The 15,219-nt window shown below is 36.4% G+C and overlaps 1 protein-coding gene across 4 annotated transcripts; it reads right to left on the bottom strand.

Moving 5' to 3' along the window:
• Positions 1-3,327: 3,327 nt before the first annotated feature.
• On the bottom strand, positions 3,328-13,988 carry LOC18433943 (calcium/calmodulin-regulated receptor-like kinase 1). Of its 4 annotated transcripts, none has more exons than XM_011624942.3 (8): positions 13,891-13,988; positions 11,040-11,420; positions 9,789-9,942; positions 9,147-9,273; positions 5,656-5,741; positions 5,489-5,560; positions 4,246-4,449; positions 3,328-3,943 (listed from the first exon to the last, which is right to left on the bottom strand). In XM_011624942.3, the coding sequence occupies exons 2-8, from the start codon at positions 11,354-11,356 to the stop codon at positions 3,641-3,643; spliced, it is 1,263 nt and encodes a 420-aa protein (XP_011623244.2). In that variant the 5' UTR covers positions 11,357-11,420; positions 13,891-13,988; the 3' UTR covers positions 3,328-3,640. The 4 variants fall into 4 exon arrangements, with proteins under 4 accessions (XP_011623244.2, XP_088705112.1, XP_020522736.2 ...); XM_088848986.1 differs by having other exon boundaries at positions 11,119-11,420; XM_020667077.2 differs by having other exon boundaries at positions 11,040-11,403.
• Positions 13,989-15,219: the final 1,231 nt, after the last annotated feature.

The raw sequence follows: 15,219 nt of genomic DNA, 5'->3' as shown, positions 1-15,219 counted from the left end.
AAATTTTGCGTGATTAATTGCTTTTTAACTTTTGTCTAGATAAAATATATGAGAGATTTTTTTTTTTAATCTTGTAAAAAAAATATGAGAGAAAATTGAACCAACTTAAATAGTCCGTCGCATATATTTCGTATTTTAAGATAACAGAATGATTTTCCAGGAAATACATATATTTCCTATTTTAAGGTAACATAACGATTTTCTAGGAAATACCAACGAACACGCGCTAAAGCTTTTTGTTGGTTGGCACTAGGTGCAGAGCGCATACTTACTACAAGCATAGAGATTACTACACTTTGTCCATGAATAATTTATATTGGTATTTTAGATAATTTCTATTAGAAACATCTTTTTTTTTCTTTGGAAAAATATCAAAAAGGGGAAGCCCTATGGCAATACCAATAAAGGGTTAAAAAAGATAACAAATTACATTTGAGGGTATATGCCTTTCAGTTTAAAAAATCAATCACGTTCTCAAAAAATGTTGAAAAATTCTCAAATTGCTTATGTTATGAGAAAAATTCTCAAATTCCTTATGTTCAGTATTTGAACTGCCGAATATTCAGAGTTATTATTGTCATTTGGTACATGCATGGCATTTGTGCTATTTCCAAAAATGCCCTTGAGCTTCTTTTTTTTTTTTGACAAGAGTAGTGAATATTATTAAGTAAACAGAGTGATTACAATGGAAAAATTAAAACAATATACTAGTAATGAGTCTAAAAAGATTCATTTCTTTGCCAATTCATCTGCAATGGAATTAGCTTATCTATAGACATGATTGAAAGAGCACCTCTTGCCCGATGCTAGATCCATTGTTTTTTTCCATAGAGAAAGTAGCCGCCAAGGAGGTTTTGACAAGCCATTTCACCAGTTTATGATATTGTTGGAGTCTCTTTCAATGATCAAATGATTTGTTCCACTTTAGTAAAGAAGAGTGAAAAGTTCCCATAGGGAAAAAAATACAATGCTGAACAACAAGGGCTAAAATGGTCTTATTTCTCCGGCAACTAAATCGAGCGAAAAGATCATCTTGCCCCTCAAAGTTCAATATTAGAAACATGGGACATGTATTTTTAAAGAAAACAGCACTATTTAGCCACATAATTACCCCCATTGTTCGAGCTCAGGAACTCTGAAAATATGTTCCACCTTCTTGATGCTAAACTATTGAAGGTAATTTCATCATTAGGCAACACTATCTTGTTTGTATTAAGTGATAAAAATGCTCTTGAATATTCCACATTTCAAATACAGAATAAGAACAAATTTGAAATTTTTAACCTTTTTTTTTAGGATATACCTAATTGATATAACAACTTAAAAACATACTTAATATGTTATCTTTTGACCCCTTGAGTGCCCTATAGGATATTTTTTCTTTTTATTTTTATTTTTACTTCTTCTTTTTGACTATTGGTTGATATTAGGGTTGTCAATAAGGTTAGGTCTTAATCTGACCCCAAACTAGAGTCAATTGGGACCCTATTGGGTCTCGGTACAAGGACCCCACCCACAGGGTCCTAGTGGTAGACCTAGATCTAGGTGCACCCCGCAGGTTAGGTTGACCGCAACTAGACCCGACGTAGGGGGTCCAAGATTAGACCTAGACCCACTCAGGTCCAACTCCTGGGTCTTGACCTGAACCGGGAGATTGGGGGTGTAGATCTAGCTCTGAAAAATGATTTCCTTTGAACACAAAGGTTTCCTCTAGTGGACCTTTGATTCTATTCAATCAGCTTAGGGACCTCACGCATGACTTAACCAATGGTCTAACACAAGTTTGAGGTTCAGAATATTTCTATAGCAATTATAATGTACACCCTTTATCCTTGTCCTCAATGCAGGGGTGAGCAGGACCATCAATTCCATTACGTCATTAATTGAGTCTAGGGTTGGCAATGGCGGGGGCGAGGGCCTGCCCCACTCGGCCAAAGCCTTGGTCTATTCATGGGCTGGGCTTGGGCCAATTCAAAGGGTCCAAGCCATGACCCATCCTGCTGGTAGGGGCTCAAGGCAGACCATGATCTCCTGAACATGGTCAGGACCTACCTAGCAACATATGCTAATCTAGGCCCTGATCTCAACCCAATCACATCCTTCCTAGCAATATATGTTAGTCCAGGCGATGGCTTAGCTGGGCCTTGGCCCATTGCCAATAGGACTGGGAAATGTGTTCGATTGATCCAATGGTTTGACCCTATCAGGTCCAGGTCTACATCTAGACACCCCTCCTCTCGCCCCTCCCCCAACTCTTAACGAACGTCGACTGCCCTTCCATGTCCATCAATCCATACTTCATTGCCTCACTCATTTTCGAGAGAGAAACAAGTTAGAGAGAGAGAGAGAGAGAGAGAGAGAGAGAGAGAATTTGTACGCAAGCTGGTTTTCTGCAAGGCCCATTTGTATAGTTCCACTTGGGTTCTTGATCTGATCGTAGGCGTTCTTCTCGTACTCCTGCCACCGCAAGAAGTAAGATAAGTCTTGGCCATGTGAGTTGAACAAGGCTTTTCTTAACAGGAACTACTGCCTCATGGCAATCCTAGAGAGAGAGAGAGAGAGAGAGAGAGAGAAAGCAACTGCAAAAAAAGAGAGAACCCCTAGAGAGAGAAAGCAAGTGCAAAAACTGAGAGAGCTATTGCACTAGAGGAAAGGGCGGCTACTGCACTAGAGAGAGAAAAAGGAGAGGAAGGATTCCAATTGCGGTACTCCTGTTTTGCTTGAGGTTAGGCACAAACGTAATAGTGAAGAGCACTTTAAGAGTTCATACCCACCTATACCCATACTCCATCTCTGTCTAAATCTCTCTCTAAAACCCACAAACACCGAGTAATGGCAACGGGTTGCAGCCCTATGAAAACATTTTCCAAAATATTTAAAGAATTCTTTGTATTTATTATGTATAGATTCATATCCGACGCGGCTCAGATCGGAGCTGACTTTACCTTAGACCCAGTTGGGTTCGGGTCGACCCAGACCTAGATTTACTCAGTGCTTTTCTCCATCAGCTTTTCCTATGAATGTGCATATCTATTGGTAAACAATGATCCCTATGTCCATGGAAAAACTTAAATAGTGTGTATCCGTCCACAGTCCACACAACTGATGTACAAATCTAATGTAAGACCTACCACCTGGTCATGGCATGCTCCCATGATTGAGTATCACCACCGACGATAACATGTATGACCAAAGCTTTTCTATGATCATATGGATCATAGTATACTCTATTTTCAAGCGCACACTCGGATGACCAATTTTCCAAAAAGGCCCATCTGGGAGTCGCATTGCAAGAAATGTTGAGAATATGAGAGAGAGAGAAAGATAGAGAGAGAATTTTTATACCCAACCCAAGTCAGGCGGGGTTCAATTGACTTGAACCCAACCCAAGTCAGGATCGGTTCCGACTTTACCTTAGAGGGAGAGAGACAGTTGTTACACTTCATGTGGCAAAAGCCAGCCGTTTAATTTTGAAGGAAAAAACCATGGCTCATCCAAATATATATACTTACAACTAGAAAAACTTCTTCCCTTACCCTACACCAGACCACAGTAAGGCCTGCAAACTGTGAATGAAGCTCCTTGCTTCATCTGTCCCCCACTTCCTCTCTCTCATCTTTGTGCATAGTATCTATCATCCCTAAACTCCTTTGATGCTGGTCATGTTGCTTAATTCAATCTGCTGTCGCTCTATTCGCTTCACAACATGGATTATTTCACCACCTATGAAAGATGGGGATCCTTCTCTACGAAGCCGGATCTGCCTTATCCTCGACAAAGCTTGAGAGACTTCTGCTATGTTAGGCCGCTTTCTAGGAGATTTTTGCACACATTTGTAAGCGATGCTCGCCATAGTACCAACTTCTTCGGGGTCACACTTGCCAACAAGCTCCTTGTCAAGTATTTCGTCCCACCCCACTTTACCATTTGCACTCATGGCCGCCTGGCAAATTGTCAGATCATTAAAAAAAAGTCTGATGAGAAAGTCTCACAAAATTAAAGCACAAATTTCTTAGTTGCATTGAAGGTAGCTTCCCTCTGTTCTATTATCGAAGTCCAATCAGGGGTGTTTTGTTTGAGTTTTCACCATGCATACAGATTTAGCCGATCTATATAGGTACACAAAAAAAAATTCTAGAAATGGCTTCTAGATGAAAATCCAAGTGGTGAAAATAAAGCGGAAAAAATAAAAGCCCCAAAAAGAGGGAAAAGAAGAAAAGAAACTATGCAAGGTCTGGATCTTACAAGATTGACATAATCCATTAAACCTTGCTGTGGATTTATGGCAGTGATGAGCTCGAACATTATGATGCCAAAGCTGTAAACATCACTCTTCTTTGTGAACGTGCTCGTTGACATATAATCGGGGTCCATGTACCCATATGTGCCCTTTAATCCAGAGTTGCGTCCATCATAGACCTCTTCTTTGGATAATCCAAAATCGGCCACCTGTTTCAAAAACCAGCACAGCATTTCAAATACAGAAAAAGAAAGAGAATTGCATCCTAGGATAATCACTGGGGAAAACTTGCAGCTCTTGCGATAATAAAAGATAAAAGGGAAACCATCAATTGTGCCATGCTTGTTTTCCTCAACCCAAAACTGCCACCCTAGTTTGGAGTTTCCCAAAACTGCTACCCACGCCTTAAAAGGTTCTCTCATTGCCATCTTGTTAACAAGTTATGAAAAATGCTAGGAAAAGGGACCGCAGAAAAACATAACCTTGGATGACATTCCCTTTGGATATGAAAATTTATGGATAAATAATAAAGGGTTGTGTTAGGGTACTTACACTATAGAACATTCTCAATAAATTTTGGACATTTATATACCCTTGCTTTGTAATACAATATTTTTAGTAAGGGTATTTTTGATAATTAGGAAGGATGAGACATTATCTACATGAGGTGTGACATCACCAACATAAAGCATTAAATGCCACTAGTATGCTCCTTGTGGGTGATGTCACACCCATTGTGGATGATGTCACACCCTCCTAATAACCAAATGTACCTTTACTAACAAAATGCTCAATGTACAAAACAAAAGTATATAAGTGTCCAAAATTTGTTGAGTAGAATTATAAAATACTCTGTAGTATGAGCACCCTAATATAACCCAATAATAAAAAGATACAAATGATTGAGTTGCCCTTACTCCACATCATATATAGTTTTGTCCTTCCAAAACCCCTTTCAGAATTTAACAACTCACTGTTTGCCAAGACATACTAGTGAGGAGACTATGTTTGCCAGAATTGTGCGCCTTTTGCCAATTAGACATGTAGTTCAGAGCAGTTAATTAAGCAAGCCAATATGGATTGTCTCACTCTAACCCTTTGCGACCAATAAGCTGGAGTTTGTACTTTGGTGCTTATGTTGAGGGTGTCAAAAACCAAAAGCTATAAGCAAGTCGTACTGACACAGGCAGTATAACCATAAAAGAGAATTAACCAACATTACCCAATATGAATATTCAATAATCTTACCTTTGCTCTCATCGAACTGTTTAATAATATATTAGCAGACTTGATATCCCGATGTATAACAGGAGGAACTGCCTGATACAAGAATAATGGGGTCAATGACTTATATTTCCTGCCCTCAAGGCATAAAAGTTTTTAGCAAAGTGATGAGCATTAAACTTAACACATACCCCTTCATGAAGATACTCAATTCCATGTGAAACATCTTCAGCTATTTGAAGCCTTTCCTCCCAACTCAACTTGCATGGACCTTCACCTTCAGACATGTATGCCATGAAGAGAGTGTTAGTTCTCTTTTCTCTTAGAATAGTAAGGACAAGTTTCAGCTGATTGACAGGGAGGACAGAGAGGGAAGGGAAATGAGGCACAATTTATAATCATTGTCTACAGCAAGCCTAATTGAATGGATGCCTTTTAGATATTCAACCTTTTTGTTCAAAAGTAAGACACCTGGATTGTTTGACGTTCAAACCTTCAAGTTCGCCCAAAAAAACAAAAACTAACCTACAACTTTTACATAACGGACCCTTGCCCACCTAAAATAAATAAAATAAGTATGATTTTTTTTGGATATTTTCACAATTACCACCTTTCTTTGAGGGCTTACAAAATCGCTACCAGTTTTTGAACCCTATAACCCTCTATTTGTATATATTACTACTCCTCAAACAGTACAAATCAGTGTGGGAAAACAAGGTCCCAAATCGGGACTCCCAAGGGTCCTGAGCTGAGTCGGTCAAGGTTTTGGCCAAGTCCAAACAAAAAAATAATAAAATACTGAGAAGGGGCCAAACTCAGTCAGTCCCCATGGGTTCAGTTCCAGACCTGGCATTATGCTAACTCAGGCGATTTCGAGTTGGATATGCCAAGTTTTCCCATGCTTGTACAGATAGTGCACATTTGGGAATTGGGATTACTTTTTTCGTGCTTTTTTTCTTTCCACCAATGATACCTCCCCATCTAGAATGCTAAGTTCTTTGAGCACATAGGATTATCATCAACTTTTTTTGCTTTTTTTTTCCTTCCACCAATGATTCCTTCCCATCTAGAATGCTAAGTTCTTTGAGCAGATAGGATTATCAACTCCTTAATACATTCTATGAGAAAAATTTTCGCCTTTGAGTGTAGCAAAATGGAGTTCTCATATTTATATCTAGTTTCTCTAAAATATCCGTCTGACCATGATGCAGATAAATCTTTTTCTTCATTACTTCAATAAAGTTTTCAGCTACATCACTCGTAAAAGAATTAAAACCCATAGTGGAGAGACATGCAAGCCATGCATACAGTATACCATGCAAGATAATCCTCTAAAAGAATACTTCTTCTAAAAGGCAAGCAGGTATAAGTTAGGTGGTTAAACAACTTTTTCTACATAGTTGGTGGTATTACAAGATGGAAAGAAAAGTAGTCGTCAAGGGCCATACTTGAGAACAGTGTACCGGGACTCGACTTGGCCAGAGCACTCACTCCCTAGCCATGGTAAGTTACTCAGCTGAGTCCTCAAGACTCAGCCAGGCCAGCACAGAGCCAAAAGGCCTAAAAAGCATTAAAAAAATTAAGAAAATTTTAAACTTAAAACACCTCTAAAAAGTTAAAACAAGGTTAAAAAAAATTTAAAACATGCATTAAAAAAAAAAACGAGTTTGTAATTTCTAATTTGGGATGTTTGTTAAATTTTTTTTAAAAAAAGATAAATATAAAAATGTGATCATGGCAAAAAACACTCACCATCATCATCATCATCATCATCAGAGCCTTATGCCAACTTTTTTTTTTTTTTTGAGAGAAGAGCCTTATCCCAACTATTTGGAATCGGTTACACAAATCCTGCTCTGCCATTCTGCTCTACCGAGGGTCATACCTTCAGTGAGACCATAAGTCCCCATATCTTGTCTCACTATTCCATCCATGTCCTTTTGGGCCTTCCCCTTGCCCTTTTCAAACTTTCTACTTGAACCAAATCGCATCTCCTAACTAGTGTTGTATTGGGTCGGCGCGGCATATAGCTATCCCACTTAAGTCTACTTTCCCTCATCGCCTATTGGAACTATCCCTAGGTGCCCTTAAATGTATTCATTCTAATTCTATCTTTCTTGTCTTGCCACTCATCCATGCAAACATTCTTATTCCAGCTACACTCATGGCAAAAAACACTCACTAATCTTTGCCATATACATCTAAATGATATAAGGAAATATTGTATAACATAACTATATTTTTTACAATTTTTTATTTTTTTGAATTTTTTAATACCTCGAGTTGTCACACAACTCTGGGGGTGACTCGGACTCAGTCGAGTCTAGCATTTAGATAAATAAGTATCCTGTGTTTCCATTTATGGTTTCCACTAAAGGTTGGCCACGGCACATATTGCATTTTAAGGTGGGGTTGTGTTCAATTGTCTAGGATTCAGAGACTCATAGTATTATGCAGTTTGCTTTACTATTTTGTTTTGTTCATCAAAAGGGGTAGAATTTAACACTAACATCATCCTCTCTTATGTTCAAGTGGCATTCAATTTTTAGATTATGGAAATGCAGGCTTAAAATTTTCAGAATATTTTCATAAAATCGTGGCTGCATCCCTTAGCGGCTACAACTACAACTCATTTTTTGATGATTTTAAATGAGTGAGTACCCAAAACACATCGCAAATCCATCCTCTTAACCTCCAAAACGAGTTCTTAAAAAAAGGATTTTGAGCCCTAAGAATGCTCCATCTTGACTGCAACCTCAACATCAAATCTTGGACTGTCCATTTCAATGAATGCTAAATCAATTTTGAGATGTTTGTTTGTTACTTCTGGAAGATAAACATTTGGAGCTTTTATAGAACTCCAAATCCATTTTCTTGTGATGAAAACTGATTTTCATGTGTTTTAGGTATTTAGGGTCCTAAATCCATAAGATAGATGGAGTTTGAGATGAGGTTTTAGCAGCCTAGAGTGAAACAATGACTTTACCGATTCTCCAGCAAGGTTCATTAAAGGAACAAAGAATAGGATATTTCCTTTTCTTTCTTACACAAATGGTTTATTCAAACTTCAAAGTACTTGTTCAGACCATTTTGGGTTTAATCCAAAATGGGGACCTGAACAAAGTTTAGCCCCAGAAAATAGAGTCCCCCATAGGGACAAAGTTGACAGCATTTTAAATGATATGGATGCATGAAACAGTAGTCCATGTTCCTTCTTTGATTTCCCTGAGTCTTATTTATGTGGAATTTTCTGTATTTACCCCTAAGCTTCTCCACAATGAGCGTCATTGTTCAACATCATATGGATGAGAGCTGATAAGACTCTTGGTTCGTGTAACAAAACTAAGTAGAAGGACATTCTCCTAGAAGCCTAATCCGCTCTTTCTTATGACTATTTAGGAACACATAATAAAATATAGAAATCGGTTAATACAGGTTATTCATTAACCTCGTGGTTTCTTTAAAACTATAACATGACATGTGGACACTTCAGGTGGGTGCACCACCTACATACATAACTTTCACATGAACGTAGGTGGTCCACCAAACTTGAGTGACTTGTATCATTTTACAACTTTGGAGCTCTGTCAATCTATACTTTTTGAAGCTCTTATTCTTGTAAATGTAAAGTCAACCAATGGACATGAACACATGATTGCATTGGAGAAGTACAGGAGCTTACTAAACAAATGGCTCGCCAAGCTTCCATTGCTCATATATTCATAGAGCAGCATGTATTGCCCTTTATCTACACAATATCCGACCAAATTGACAAGATTCCTGTGATGCAATCTACCTAACAAAAACACCTGAAAAGTAGACCAAGTTAAAAGTGACAGAGAAGGACCATAGTGAAGTATCCTTATATAGAAACACCTGGCTAAACTCTGGTCTATACGATTTGATTGCATTACATTAGTGAACCAATTATCTAATTGTAATAGCTAGTGCAAAGCCAAAAAAGACAGAACATGCAGCCAAGAATTTATTCTCTCGAATATAATTAAACGAGAACTTCATGCTCTCCTGGTTTTAACGAACTTTTTAAAATGAAATTCAGCTACTTTTATGATCATATAAATGGAGTTTAATTGCAAAAAATCCAAACTAAGCCAAACTACCCAATTGAGTCATAATGCACAATGTCCAAGACTTCATGTACAGAAAAAATAACAAATCCACATCATGAAACATTCGTGATGGTCATAGTATCCAGTTCAGTCTTGCAAAGTATAAAGTTAAAAAGAGAAACAAAAAAAAAAGAAAAAGAAAAAGGAAAGAAGGGTTTTTATAATACTATCATGTTAATAGTACAACTGTTCACCTCTGTCTGAAATTCCTTCTCGCCTTGCTTTGAGTTTGATGCAAGGACTTTCACTGCCACCACCTCACCTGTAGCCATTGTGGCCTTATAAACTGGACCAAAAGAACCCTGCCCCAAAATAGTAGTGAAATTTTGTGTGGCTTTTTGCACATCCCTGAGAAAGAAAATAACTGGTAAGAATGCTATACAAAAGATCTCTATTAAAGGAAACAAAGACAAATATATACATATTTTTTATAGTATATTACAAAAATATGTAATATATTACAAATATACTATCAAAAAGAATAATTAACAGTTTCAATATATATATATATATATATATATATATATATATATATATATATATATATATATATATATATATATATATATATATATGGAAGAAACTACAAAACGCCTATAGGCGAAAATGAACAGTGATTTCGCCTACCCTCATCACCGTCCAAAGTTCATTGCACCGTCACGATTGTCCGATAATGTTTCATTTTTTTTCTACAAATCGGAATGACCCGAAATTTGGAGTGTGTGTTCATAATAGGCGAATCTACGAAAAATATCAAAAAAATATTTTACATGAAAAAATTGACCAAAATACCCCCAAAAAGTTTTGGGGGTAATTTAGTCAATTGTTTTTTAGCGAATTATTTTTTTTATATTTTTATTAGGTACGCCTCACTAAGATGTACACACGCTTTAAATTTCAGGTCATTCCGATTTGTAGAAAAAAAATGAAAAAATGAAACACTACCGGACAATCGTGACCATGCGATAAACTTTGGACGGTGATGAGGGTACGCGAAATCACTGTTCATTTTCGCCTATAGGCAATGGGAAGACTTTTCCTATATATATATATATATATATATATATATATATTCACTATCAAAAAGACAAGATTAGATTATTAGAAGTAGAGCTGGGCAAGAAACTAATCTTGTTGCACAAATGCAAAAACAGAAGATGAGTTTCATTATTTGAGAAATCCTCATAAACCAATGAATTATGAAAATAAAATTCCATGGGGGTGATCATCATTAAATCAAATGATGGATGGAGATTTGAGAGAGTGGAATCAACTATTGGAGTCATCATTTGTTCTGGTGTTTCCACACTTATAATAACTTGCTCTTCCTTTCAATGAACAGTGATCACCCCAATGGATTATGACTATACTAAAGTCTGTTGGCTAATAATATAATTTCATTTTGTCTCTTGCTTGTAAGCTAGGGAAAAACCAAATGAACCTACTTGTATGAGTATCTTGGAATGCCAGAGGCTGAGATGACAATATCTTTATCATGGCTTCCCCACCAAGACCATTGATTACCTCTTTTTACTGAATTGGTTGCCCCATTAACAACTTCTGAACCTGAAAGCACCATACTTGAATCCACTCCATTTACATATATTGGCAGAGAGCCCCTGCTTTGTTCACTGCCACGACGTCGAAGTTGAGAACGCTTTTTGTACAGCCTCACGAAGATAAATCCACATAATGCCACCAATAATCCAATGGCCACACCAACAGAAACACCTATAATAACCAAATTAGTTTGGTGTGTCATCCCTTAGGTCTTTATGGTGCTGGGAAGATACGGACATCTTGCAAATCCTAAAGAAAGATCGCACCTATATAAGACAATGCAATTATTTGAAAGTATGAGAACCACAATCTAAGTTCTTTGCAAAGTGAATAAATATAAAATAATCTACTATACATGAATATATATGAAGTAAATGAACTTTCCCACTTAAGAGACCTTTCAAAAACACAGACACCCCCAATTAGTTAAATTCAGAAACCAATAGAATATTGGAGTATGAAAACTTGCCGAAAGACCTAAACAAGTAAGATGTCCTCTAGTTATTTGTTGATACAATTCTTGGAACTACCTAGCACGATATCTATCAATCTAGCATAAACAATGGCCTTAGAATGAGATGCAAAAATAATAAGGTTTGATCGGATTGTCAAATCTGCAGCTTTCCTTCTAACCCAAAAACTACGACAGACGTGATTAGCAGCATCACAGATGCCCCAATCAACTGCTGTTATGAGTATAAAAAATGTGCAAATGTCTAAAACATATTGCACCTTCCTGATTATTGGGATCAGATTATTGGGATTACTGTGGAATTTTATGATCTCATAGTTCAGGTCATAGTACGCTCTTGTATCGAAAATGTGCAAATGTCTAAAACATATTGCACCTTCCCGATTATTGGGATTAGTGTAAAATTTTGTGATTACATAGTTCAGGTCAAAGTGCACTCTTGTACCCATCTTGGATTGTTTCATTAGAGTTTGTTTTGGACACTAGGGGTGAAGTGTAATCTACTTGATGTGATCGGCAATTAACACTATTGGCTATTTGAGATTTGGTTATTTTCTTAGATAATATATAAAGAATGTCTTTATGGTTTATGTTTCTTTTACTGGATAGGAACTATCTGTGCTTGAAGCACCTTGGCGGGTTTCACCCATCACTGACTAGCAGCTTAGGTAACATTGATTGTGACCTCTAGAATCCGTAAAATATATGTGCAAGGACCTGTACATGTTACTTTAGAATGAGGTGAAGCACATAGGGTTCGTTTGATTTATTATTGCATTAACCTACAAATATTCCTTTCTTCTTGGAGCAAGAGTAATATTTTTGTTACTTGCTTCCAGATCCTTCTCAATTATGTTGAGTCAATCAGCCAACAATAGGCTGCAAGCTAAATATATTTACTGACCATGGAGATATTCATGAAAGTTCTAGTATCAGAGAACTTGTTAGTATACATGAAGACTACTAGAGTAACATCGGTGTTTACAACCTGACTTTATTCGACATACACGTTATCATCATCATATGCTTAGGTCACACAAGGTAATTGGACCTATAGGATATATCACATGAGGAAATAAATGCATCTTCTACATAAGAAAGCATTTAAAAATTTGATAATTTTCAAGGTAGCATAGTAAGGCTCATTACTTGTTGAAATCAAAGAAGTTCCAATCATAAAACAATATGATGACATCAAAGGTAGAATACAGATCTCCCAATCCATGGAAAATCAATTTGAGACAGTCAATTCAACCACAGCCTCGCAATGATAGTGATCATCAACAAAACAGAAGACCCAAAAAAAAAGAACATGCATCAAACAAAATAAAAACTTATATCAGGAAGAATTCCCATTATTCATAATTTGATATCTTTACTCAAAAAAAAAAAAGAAAAAGGAAAAAGATAGTAACCAAGATTTCCATAAAAGTTAGAAAAGGCTGAGCCAAGTCCAAATGCTTTGATCAATATAGCCAACTGACTTCCGTGTCTGTCTCATCAAAATTCATACTCCCCAGACTAAATAAATAAAAGGCTAAACATATAACTAAGATCATCCCATTTAAACATGAAAAGTGCCACAGATAATACAGTCTTATACAGATAACATGAAAGTGCCACAACAGATAATAGAGTCTTATAAAGTCTTCCTTTTTCCCCTCAGATTTTACTTTTCTTTCTATAAGGTATTTTCGGGCTTTCAAGAACTAGATTGCTGAAGCCTAGAACACTATTAGATCATCAGGAAAAAGTTAAGTCATCAGTAAAATTATCACAATATCAAGTTAGGACTATGGGAAGCATTTCTCAGTGACAACTATCGAATGGCTAGCTCTTTTATAATAAAAAAGAAACAAGCAAATTTGATCAGAGGGTCAAGAACTATGCTCAGTAAACAAACATATGCTGCAACAGCCATCGAAGACAGTAATATCTAAAACCCCAAAACTGAGCATTCAACAAACACAGAGAGAGATTCATCTCCCCATGAACAAGCAAGAACCCCCACAAATTTGCAGAACCAACACAAAACATCCAATTAAAGTAACTTCAAGAAAGAGAGAGAGGAGAGTGTTCATTTCTCTATAACAAAAACCCCAAATCCACAGAAGTAACACAATTGAAACCACAACATCCAATTACAGTAACTTCCATGGAACCACAGCAAGGAAGAAAAAATGGTTGAAGAAAGAAGGTTTCTTTCTCTAAAATCAAGCACTCTTGAGATGAGAGAAATGGTTCCAAATGAAAGGAAAACATACCCGATCACCATGGGATCTCAAAAGCATGGAATGTCTCTGGAGAATGGAATGTGTGAAGAAGATTGTTTTTTTGGGTTGGGAATACCCGTTGACAGCGTGGTGGACGAGCGAAGGACTACCATAATGTAGAGAGAGAAAGCGTGTAGTTTGGGTTCGGAGTCGGGACCGGGTTTTCCAAAACAAATAACGGAATAATCACTAAAATATCCTTAACTATCAAAATATGCCAAAGGTCGCCCTTCATACTTTAAAATCCTCGTTTTTAAAAAAAGGAAAATTGTTTCCCGCGGGCTGGACCGCATGAAACAATAGGCGGTCTAGAGGTATATAAAGCATCCATCTTAAAAGACGGGTGCAAATAGGTGCTCCGTTTAAAAACAAAGGGAATTAATGATCTAAGTATTTATTTAATATAATTATTATTTTTAGTTTTCAAATTTTTTTTTTCATATTTATGATCTTCATGTTAAAAATTATATATTTTTTAAAAATTAGGATCAAATTATATTTAAAAATATATTTATTGTCAAGCCTGTGTTTCTACAATATGCAGCCTGGCCACATAGAAATCGTGTCCTTAGAAGAACTGCATATTGTAGAAATAAAGGCTTGGCAATAAATATATTGTTTAAATATAATTTGATCCTAATTTTTAGAGAATATATGATCTTTAATATGGAGATCATGAATATGAAAAAAAAGATATTGAAAACTAAAAATAATAATTATATTAAGAAAATATTCGAGCCATTAGTTACAATTATTTTTAAATGGACCATCCATTTGCATTCATCTTTAATATAGATGTTTTATACCTGTTGACTGCATATTGTAGAAATGCAGTCCAGCTCGCATGAAACAATTTTCCATAGGTAAATATAGTCTTCTTGTACCAAAGGTGAGCGATAGTGTAGTGTACATTGCCTAAAACATAGAAAAAGATTATGTAAGGGCAAGGCCTTAAACAATCAAATTGAGGCACACCTAAAACATTCACAAGAACATCTTGTTTTGATGCTGAAAAACCCACAATTCGATCATCTCGACCTCAAGGTATATGGAAATGAGAAAAAATAGATTTCAAGTCTTGGAAATGATGCATTTATCTAGACCGTCAATTTTCAAGTGTTTATAGATCTGCTCCATCTATACTATTTTTTAATCTTTAAATTTTATAATTGAAGACAAAAATAATTTTTTAGAACATCCCAAAGATTTATTATACTGAAACAACATGTTTCGACACCATTGAAGGTGCACCTTGCTTTGATTGTTTAGGGCATCAGCCTAATACAAACCAGACCCTTAAAAACATGTACATCGTGAGCA

This window comes from Amborella trichopoda, chromosome 10 (assembly GCF_054954075.1).
Source record: "Amborella trichopoda isolate Santa Cruz 75 chromosome 10, AtrichopodaSantaCruz75HAP2 v2.0, whole genome shotgun sequence".
Taxonomy (NCBI): Eukaryota; Viridiplantae; Streptophyta; class Magnoliopsida; order Amborellales; family Amborellaceae; genus Amborella; species Amborella trichopoda.
The sequence above is the reverse complement of the archived record's forward strand: the minus strand, read 5'-3'. Positions and strand labels throughout refer to the sequence as shown.